We start from the raw sequence: 11,142 nt of genomic DNA on the forward strand, positions 1-11,142 counted from the left end.
GGGTATTATGTGTTATACTTCTCAACAAGTTTTTAACATAGATGAAGCAGGACTTTTGTGGAAATGAATGCCTAAAAGAAGTTTCATATTGAAAGAAGACAAAAACATGCCAGGTAAAGAAGAAAAAAAACATGCCAGGTTTCAAAGCAGCGAAGGATCGGTTGACTTTATTGTTGGGTGGTAACGTTGCAGGGAATTTAAAATTAATACCCCTTTTAGTTTATTTGGAAGAGGGCCAAAGTTCAACCCAAAATGGACACATTTTTCATGATTAAATTCATCAATTAAAATCAATTTAGATCAAGTAAATTCATGATTTTAATTGGAATTTTAAGTTTAATTTTGATATGTAAGTATCTACCACAATTATATACGTATGTAATGCAGAATATTTTATATGTACAAATATTTGAATATTAAATATTTTGACCGATATTTGTACATCTTTTCACTACCGTATATTATTGATTAGGAAATATCCTATGGCACCGACTGTAACTCACAAATACATATGTTACCTTATGGGAATGCGTCACTCACTTAGTGCTCTGTTTTTCCAGAATGAATTATCAGCGTTAAGCGGGGGTCACCTGTATATTATGGTGAGAATGCTGGCAGGGAGAAAGTTATTGGTTTGAAACAAGCCAAGGTTGTCTGTGGACGTGCATTTCTATTATCATTAGCTTACTTCTTGTTTTAATTATAAAAATTAGTGTGTATTGCCTTGATTGAATAATTTTAAAATTAACTCTCTTAATTTCTCATAATAATTATTAGTTCTTGTTCATTGTATAATATTTTTGCCTTATTACAGGGTTATGTTCCTGCATTTATCCGTCTAGCTCCACAGACTATATTAACTTTCGTCTTCTTTGAACAACTGCGACTAAGATTTGGACATATACAAAAATAGCTGTGTACATAAATATTTTAAGAAAAGAACTTGAAGTTTGCTGTTACTTGCGGGCCATGATCTTCAAACCATGATTAAATCTTCATATGGGATTGGAAAATTTTGAAAAGAAAACACAGAAAAGAAAAAAACCTGATGAGTTCTGGATATTTCTTAACACTGAAATCTGAAATATCGGAGAAAGGTCACTTATGGTTAAATATTTGTCTAGTGGTTGCCTTGCGAGAGAGTCTTCCATAATGATCTGCTAAGTATAGTTGCCTTATATAAACAAGATTAAATTTTCATCTTGCTTAGTTTTTTAAATCATGAATTATATTAAAGGTTGCATTTAAATTTCTGTATTTATAATTAATGAGATTGTATTTGTTACTTTTAAATATTATTTATAAAAATACATTCCACATGTGTATTAGAGCTTAAATATGATATTCTACATCAAAATTATCAATGAGACCTTTTTTGCTCTGTAGACATACTTTTTTTTTTAGTTGCTAACATTTAGGTTTATCATTTGTTTTCTCAAAAGAGAGAGTTTGAAATGTATTTCAAAGGTACCTCTGTATTAGAGAAAAACTTCATTCAGACCAGTGTCATTTCATTCATTTATTCATTCTTTAGAGATGGAGCAATAAATTGGAACCACAGTCCTGACAATTCAGTTATTTGCCTATAAATTGTTAATTGCTGTTCAAAGTTACAAAAAGATTTATTATTCTCTCTCTCTCTCTCTCTCTCATGTATGCTCTGTTTTAAAATTATATACTCAACATTTGCATTTATTATATAATTTAAGAAAACTTATTAAATAAATATGGAATTTATTTTTGTAAAATAAGTTTTGATCCCATATGTGGTAATGCTTTTTTTAATAAAATGTGAGATTAGATATTCTGGATTTATCAGCTATTCAAAAATAAGATTGTTTTATAAAAGACTCTACTTTGCATTCATTAAACTACAGAGACAATTATATTAGATCTACATTAAAATGTATTTTTATATATTTTGGTTGTTTTTATATAAAACGGAGAAAAAATATATTTCCAAGTTATATTTATGTTATGGTTAAACATGGTGCAAATATTTCCATAGTTATAGATTTATTTATTTTTGCAATCAGTAAGCAAATAATGCCTCATGGAATTTGTGGGTAACTCCTTCCTACAAATGAGTCAAGTTATTATCCTAGTTCTACTGGATAAATTAATGCAATTTTCTGAAATTATATAATTATTTTCAATAAAAGAAATAATGAGTGTTAAAATTAAGCATCAGGAAAGTTTTAAACAGAAAATTGTGATTTTGCAATATGCTAATGAGTTCCTTAGTTATAGTAATATCTAGTAATTAGTAATTATGCTATATTTTAACCATAAAAATGCTCTGAGAATTAACTACACTGTAAAAATTAAAAAAAAAAAAAATTCTGTTTATCTCAATTCCTTATGATGTTGGATATGCTAATTATGAATATGGCATTAGTGTTTTCTTCATTGCATCACCAGTTTTTCTGAAAAAGTTTTCAAAAAAAAAATCAATTTTCAGTTTGACTCCAAATATAACTTTTTTTTTTAAATTTTAGGAACTCTAAAAGTCATCACAGAAGAACTAATCATTTCATTACAGTTTTTAAAAGGAAGACAAATTAGGACACTAGTAAAAAAAGGAACATGTATAGATCAATAAACACATACTGTGATCTTTGAGATCACCATGAAGCAAACACCAAATGTAGATGATGTAATTACTTATCATAACTGCATCTGATCTTCACTGATATCTCCTTTCCACTGCTTGAATGTCCTAATGGGAACTTCCATCATATCCTTACTTAGGAAAACAAAATTGTGGTCTGTAAATATAAGTGAAAATAGTATAGGGCTGAAGTGGGCAACCTGTGTCATCTACAGCTCTTATCAGTGGCATTCCTTCCAATTTAAAATATTATACAACTGATTAGAAAAATTAAAAGTGGAAGTAAGGTTAAATTCTCTTTTTATTTTCAGAAATTATGATCTGAATTTCAATATGACAGGAACCTATAGTTCATATTTATCACTTTTTAGTTTAGTGCAGGTAGCTAGGGGCACTGGTGGGCTCCTTGTGATGTTAATTTTGGACAAATAACTTACATTAAATTTATATTGTTTTCACTTTTTTATTATATCAAAATGGAGAATGGTTGATTCCCTTTAAGAGAATCAACCTTAGAGTTTTTATATGAGATTTTTAAGTTTTATATAAAAATTTATAACTAAAATTGTAGATGTAGTCTACAGATTTTTTTTTTTTTTTTTTTGTTCTCTCAAATTCAGTTTTTCTTGGATGGCTCCTGCATCTGCCCTCAGGGGATGCATTCCTAACACAATATGTGTCAGATTGTTGGCCACCACTGGTGTACCTATATATACATATGTACAGTATATGGTGATTCTGTACCTTAATCTTACAAACTTGCAGTCACATCTTCAACTCTTTGTAGTTTTTGTTCTTTTTTGTTACCTAGGAACCAATGTACTACAAGCCTAAATGCCTTATGGGCATTCTTTTCAACAGTAGTAATTGTTTTGAAATAACTGGCAATACTCTTCATGAAATCACTGATTTATTAAACTGCTAACTGATGTAATGAACTTATATATAAAATAATTTGGAAGCAGATTTTGAATTACTTTGTTTTTAGAATTAGTGCTCATGATTTTGGAATTTATTACTCCATACATTTCAAGTCTGTTTTAAGGCCTTCTACTGCAGCTAAAAAATGGAACAAAAGTCCTGAAAACTTACGTGCTGGTTGCCATCTGCATTTTCCACTAATAATTATCTATTATACTGTTGAAAACAAAGGCATGTTCAATAATTTGTATCTTTTGCTTGGCCATTGTTATATTCATCTTTGCTGACCTTTGACCTATATAGGCTGTCAGAATTGGAACAGATAGCAGTGTGAGGTGCTCTGCTTCTCACATCCTTTCCAGAGCATTTGTGTAATAATAGTAGCAGTAGTAAAGGCAAACAACAGATGAAACCTAGCTGGTAGAAAAAAATAGTTCACCCATCCATATTCTACAAGAATTTTTCTAGTTGTCCCTTGAATTTATTCAACCCATCCATTTCCACAACAACAGATGGAAGCCTGTTCCAACAATGAAACACTTACTGGCTGAAGGCAAACTTCCTCACATCTATCCTGCGACCATCCTTCCTCAAGTTGAATCTGTGTCCCTTTGTGTGCATAGATTCAGCAAGTGGAAGAATACCATTAACATTCAGTTTACTCAATCCATTCAAGGCTTTAAACCCCTCAATCAGATCTCCCTGCAAGTGCCTGGTCTTGAGATGCTACAATTTGCAGAACTGAAGCTTTTTCTAGGTAAGAGTACCCTTTTGTTCCCTTCACCAATCTTGTTTCCCTTCTCTGCACCCATTCCATCAGTTCTACATCACTTCCTAAAGTGAGGCCTCCAGACCTGTATAGAGTACTCAAGATGCAGTCTAACCATGGCCTTATATAATCACCTCCTTATCCCTGCTAGCAAAGTTTCCGTATATCATTGACAAAACATCATCAGCTGCTCTGGCAGCATGTCTGCAATACTGAGAGAATTTCATGTCTGACTGCACAATTACCCCCAGGTCTTTTTGATTCTCCACTACTGTTGTGTGTGTGTGCATACATCTGAGATGTATGAGCTAGAAAGGCTCCCTCAAGTAGGTGTTCTAGTTAGATTGCAAAATCTCAAGTTGTCACACATTAATGTTTTGATTCCCTCTCCCATTGCAACTAACATTATATGATTTAGACCACTTTAAATTATTTTTCTGCTAAAATTTTGAAGCTGCATAAATTAAAAGTGTGTGCTTTTCATAAATGTGGTGTAAGGCCATTTCTGCACTCCCCTCATCAGTGGCATACCTTCCAGTTTCAAAAAATTATACAACTGATTGGAAAAATTAGAAGTTGAGATAAACAAATACAAATTAAATTCCCCTTTTATTGTCAGAAATTACTGTCTTTTCAGAAATATGGTGTAAGGTATCACAACTGTAATTACCATTCCTGATCCCAAGTTTACATCACTACTATATATCGTTTTCCACGTTTATAAATTTAGAATGTATTTCACAGGAGATCTGCAAAACAAAAGGTTTCACAGATCTGGTATTCGAGACTTGCAACCTTTCAGATTTTCCAGTTTCTTATGAATAAGATTTGCATGTGATGTTGAATTGCAATGCATATTACTACTTCATTGACCCTAAAGTGACAAGTGAAGCTGACAGAAGTACTTCCCAGCTTCTGCTTCCCTCCATCTATGGAAGCAAGGGAATATGTGAAACCATTCTGGTGCATTCCATTATCCTGTTGAAGTTATTAACTGGGGGGGGGGGAAGCTCAAACAGAAGACAAAGATGTATAGCTCTGGTTCTACTCCGAGGAGCTGCAATTATACAGGGACCTCAAGATCAGGTACTATGCCAGCCATTAATATTTGGGAGGATAGGGTTTATAATTATGGTTCCAGTGTGGTCAGTAAATTTTGTATATATACTTATGGAAAAGATATCTGCAGTCTTCTTTAGGGAAAGGAATGGGAGAATATTTTTTTCCAATTGAGAGCAGAAGCAGATGTCAGGTTACATGTTATTAAGGTAGAGGTTATTCAAAATGTATTTATTTTTACTTGTACATTAAATAACAAATATTCTGTTTATATATCTGACCTACATTCGAGCTAGTGTAGTAGTTGGCACCAGTTAAGCACCTCTGACATTGGGCTCCCCATGCTTAGTGCCTTCTTAAAAAGCCTCTTATTCCCCCCCCCCAAAACTAGAAATAAGCCCACCTGACTTCCAGTTTCAAGGGAATGAGAGGCTTCCTTGTGAGAAATGAGAAAATCAGACATATTGTCAGAGTTCACTCACAGTCCCCAAACCCAGAACATCATGTTCAAAGTAGATTGTCAGTATGAAAGATGCTATGTATGACAGCTGTGTGAAAAGCTAATGGCACAGGAAGAAGGGTTGGAGAGTTCACCAACATGGCTTTCCAACACATTTTTGAATGCAGTTCTGTGAATCCATTGAACGCCATGGCATAAGAAAGCAGTTGGAGGCCTTGGTCGCACAACATTTTCTAATTATGAACATCAATTGCAACATAACTGAGTACAATTGTAATTGCACTTTTGCACATGTCCTTTTTCAACATAAAGACCTTTGTGACTGACACAGTGTGGAATTAACACAAAAGAGTTCCCATAACTGAATAGTGTTTACACCTGCATAATTTTGCAAATTATACGGGTGTAACATTATTCAGCTATAGAACAAGAGACAAGTCACTGCACATTCGTTTGTTTTTAACCGTATAATAGATCTGAGGCTTCCAACTTTTTTTTTTTTGGCTAGATAGAGGCAAAAGCAGATAAAATGCTACAGGTTACATTGGTTCACTCCCTCTCTGAATCCTTCTCCCCAGCATGTTTATTCCAACAGTTAATTGCTCTTTGACTAAAGACACAATCTGTTACATGCATCTGTTCTGTAACTATTCTTTTTAAATAGAATTTTATTCTCCCTTTTGTGTTTGTCGCCTGAGATTTGGTAAATGCATCATCAGCATTCAGGTTACTTAATCCTTTTATAGACTTAATCACTTCGATTATGTCTTTATGCAGAAGCCCATTCTTCAGAAACTTCAATTTTCAGAACTCAATTCTCTCTTGGTAAGAACTTAATGAGAAAGGACTTTTGTGTTCTCTCCCCCTCTCTTCCCCCTTGTCAGATTTCCTGCATGTGAACTACCCAATTCCAATATTGCCACCCAGATATAGTACCTTACATTTTTTGCCATTAGACCACATCCAAGTAATTTATCTAGATGAAGTAGTTGAAGTAGCAAACTGTTTAGTGTTTTGTTATTTACTACCATGCCTACTTTTGTGTCATTATCAAACTTAGAAATTAAATTTGAAATATCAAAATTAATATCAATAAAAATATATCAGGCCTAGTGAGAGACCCAACATAATCTGGTTGGATCTTGCGACACTGATCCATGAAGCAAAATAAAAATATTTATAACCATTTGTATAACTTAACTATCCCTTTATTCATTATGGTATCTACCCACTAATGCCACATTATTTCACTTATACAAAATCCATTCATACAGAACCGTATCAAAATCTTTCTGAGATCTGAGTAAATTACGTAAAATTTGTTCTTTTCACTCATTTCATCCTTAATAGACTTGAGGATAATCAGATTGGTCAGGCTTGACTCACCCTGTAACAAATTTATGCATCTAGATTGGCTTTAATTACTTCTTTTAACTGTGGACCCTGTTATCCTTCCTAGCACAGAAGACTGGCTTACAAGAGTAATCATTTACTCATTAAACCACCTTTTTGAATAGAAGAGACATTTGCATATCTCCAGTCTGTAGACACTTCCTCTGAACCCAGGAATGCTTGTATTATTTTAACGAAAGGTTTTATTACCTGTTTTGCTGCTTCTTTTAATATGATTTGATAGATTCCATCAGTGTCAATGCCTTTTTACTTTTAGTGGAAAAATATATTTCTTTCAGCCTCCTGTTACCATGAAATCAGTTACCATATCATTTGACTCCCATTCAGTATTAGATCGACTTTCAGTGTTCACTCTCTAAAAACTTCTTCATGTGTGAACATGGATGCAAAATATTTATTCAGTTTATCAGAAACATGAACAGGATCATCGTTTTTTTTTTTTTTTTTTTTTTTAGGAACATTAGCAACTAAGGCCATATTGCTCCGGGATATGCAGTGATCATTCCCTGACCTTTCCGCATCCTCCGTATTTGGTGGTGACGGGCTTGAACCCCGGTCTAATCAAGAAGCGTGTGCTACGCACTACTGCTCCTTCCCACCTAGCTACGGAGGCAGCAGGGATCACCAATACTTTTGTTATTCATTTCAAATGGACCAATATAGTTTATTCTTTCATTCTAGTGTTATAATGTAAGCAGAGTTTGTTTGGTTCTTTGCTTTTCACTCAACCATACCAAGAACCCCTGAATAATTTGTTTACAGACTAAGTTATACTTACTTTAAAATTTTTTGTAATCTAGTAATTTATAATCAACCTATGCATTTTTGTTCTGCTGTTAAACTCAGTTTGTGTGACATCCAATTTGGTCTAAACTTAGAACAATATCTTTGTTAGTGTAAAAGGTTTAGAGCTTCTAGAAATTATTTCTCTAAACACTTCTCATTTGCCATATATTTGTCAAAAACATCGGTTTCTCTGACTCAAAGTATTTTTTAAATGATGAAGACCGTTGTAAGCACGCTTGCAAAAATAAAATCTCATTCCTTTACTCTTATCAGTAGTAATTTATTTGAATGAATTTTATCAGTACACTATGATCGCTGCTATAATTGAGTCTTTATGTCAATATTTTTAATATACAAAAAATAACTTCTGATAATCAGATCCCAAATATTGCCTTTCTAACAGGTGGTCCAGAGAACAAGCTGTAAACCCACAGGATCCAGTGACTGTCTGGAAAGTTAGAATTCTCTAGCAATAAGACATTCTGATTTATTAGCACACTATTTGTCTCTGTAATTTATTACACTCATTACATGGTCTATAACATATCTCCACTCATTTTTGTATTCCCACTGCTTGTCACACCAGACTGACCTAATATTGCGCTGGATTCTCATGTATGTTGGGTGTATTGTTTTAAAACCTGCGTGCTTATGAACCAAAAGCACGCTCCCCCCCCCATATGTTTCTCCTTTCTCTGCATACTGCACTCACTGTACTCAAATTTTGCATCCCCTATGCCACCATGTTTCTGGTATTTCTATAATGACAACCAGTACCTCAAATTCATTACATTTATTTACTACGTCCCTGACATTAATTTGTTAGCAAGTTTATGTTTGCCTATTAGTTTGCTTATAACCCTAAAGGTGCATTTACTTTTTCGGATGTTTTATCCAGAACACTTATTGCTGCCTGTATGTAGAAAAAATTCAGAACACATAAACTGTTCTGAATATTGTTGGGGAACAAAAACCCAAGGATCCCTGACTGTGTGCAATAAACCATATTCAGAGATTTTGATATACAAACTAGTTTTCACTTGATAGCCATCACTGTGTGCACAGCTGAGGCAGGCAAGGCAAATTGTCTGCATACATTATTGTAGGCATATGCAGCTAGTGTGATGATTGTGCAACTTTGTAAAGGTTAAAGATTTGATAGGCTGCTATAATTATATATTTTTAAATTTAAATATTAAAGTATTAATTTACAGTTATTATTAATATACATAGACTGGTTTCATAGGTGGGTTAGAAAAACTGTATGAGTGGAAGAAGAAATTCAGTTAGCCTATATTTAAAAAGCTAATTATACAAAGTGATGCAAAAAGGACTTTACAACTTTGTAAGTGTATAGAAATTTATTCAGGAGACTTATATAATTTATCAAACTGTCATATTGTAGCAAAAAAACATCAAGTTTTACGTAGAATAGTTGTTTTGGTTCAATGTGACTGCCATTGGTGATACGGCAGACATCACATCTGAACTCAATTTCCTCCCAAATGCAATGCAACATATCCGGTGTAACTTCTGTAACTGTGGCGGTGATTTTAGTTTTGAACTCAGCAAGATTGGTAGGCAAGGATGGAATAAACACTCGATCTTTAATGAAACCCCATAGAAAAAAGGCTGGAGGTGTCAAATCTGGGGAACGAGGTGGACATGCTAACACCCTGCTCGACCAATCCACCGACCTGGGAAATGGTTATTGAGGAATTCCCTTATCTCCATCAGGTAGTGAGGAGGTGCTCCGTCTTTCTGAAAGTGAAAGCGTTCTTTGTGGTCATCTTTGTCGATTATCTTTGTAAAGGAATTCCTCAATAACCGCTTCCCAGGTCGGTGGATTGGTTGAGCAGGGTCGTTACGATGGCCATCTCATTCCTCAGATTTGACACCTCTAGACTTTTTTCTATGGGGTTTCATTAAAGATCGAGTGTTTGTTCCATCCTTACCTACCAATCTTGCTGAACTCAAAACTAAAATCACTGCCGCAGTTACAGAAGTTACGCCGTATATGTTACGTTGCGTTTCGGAGGAAATTGAGTTCAGATGAGATGTCTGCCGTATCACCAATGGCAGTCACATCAAACCAAAATGACTGTTCTAGGTAAAACTTGATGTTTTTTGCTATAATATGACAGCTCAATAAATTATATAAGTCTCCTGAATAAATTTCTATACACTTACAAAGTTGTAAAGTCCTTTTTGAATCACCCTGTTTGAATAGTATGTCTGTACAGTGGTTGTTTTTTTTTTTCATCTGTGTAGCGGCAAAATCGCCATCCTGCCAGCTCCACCACTGCAGAAGGGTGGGAGTTGACAGTTTGTCATGATTGCTAAACAGCAGGGGAATTTGCAATATTGCCTCTGTTATCATGCACATGAAATTTCTCATTGTATATACAACTTTTGATTTTGAAATCCTTTGGAGGTATGTATAATACTAAATGAGTCACCACTGGGCAAAAATCTTAACGTTACACGTAGTTTATCTTCAGGGGAAAATAGCTTTGCTGTACTTATAACAAATATGCAGCCGTTTGTTGTATACATTTTCAAATTCTGTAAGACACATTTTGATAAAATTTCTAAAACTTGTTCTCCAGCCATGAATCATTCAGAAGTGAATCATAGATCCCATATGTATTTCTCTTGGATAAAAACTTTCTCACAAATTACTACACAAGGAAACAGGAGAATTATGTCATTGTCTGACTATGTCGGGAATTGAATTTTTTTACTAAAAATTGAAGATAAAATATGATGTAATCAAATAATTATTTTGATAATGGTAATGCTAGCAAGGTGCCACATGCATACAACAAAAATTAAAATAAAAATTAAAAGAATTGGAAAAATTTCAGTTAGAAATCTACAAAGAAATAAATCAATAAGAAGAAAACTATACTTACCCAGAGAAGTGACAGGATTGTCTAAAGTTGGTGCAACTGCTATGGGAAACCAGCCAGAAAACCTCTCACTCCACTAGAGAAGAAAAACCTAAAAAGGAATGAAGTTAAGGGGAACCCAGTGGAAATTACCAAAACACTTGTTTTTCTGATGTGACTTGTGACATGACAAATGAGAGTGAAAAAATCTGAAATAAACTTAGAGAAAATG

The 11,142-nt window shown here is 33.8% G+C and overlaps 1 protein-coding gene across 1 annotated transcript in view; it reads left to right on the forward strand.

The window, feature by feature from the left end:
• Dic1 (Dicarboxylate carrier 1) overlaps nucleotides 1–1,207 on the forward strand; it is a 92,585-nt gene extending 91,378 nt beyond the window's left edge. Inside the window, exon 9 of the mRNA XM_090385669.1 lies at nucleotides 815–1,207. Coding sequence (XP_090241795.1) covers nucleotides 815–913 — 99 coding nt within the window. The 3' untranslated portion in view covers nucleotides 914–1,207. The remainder of the gene's footprint in view (nucleotides 1–814) is intronic.
• Nucleotides 1,208–11,142: the final 9,935 nt, after the last annotated feature.

This window comes from Mastigoproctus giganteus, chromosome 12 (genome assembly GCF_048544385.1).
Source record: "Mastigoproctus giganteus isolate SK-2022 chromosome 12, ASM4854438v1, whole genome shotgun sequence".
Classification (NCBI taxonomy): domain Eukaryota; kingdom Metazoa; phylum Arthropoda; class Arachnida; order Uropygi; family Thelyphonidae; genus Mastigoproctus; species Mastigoproctus giganteus.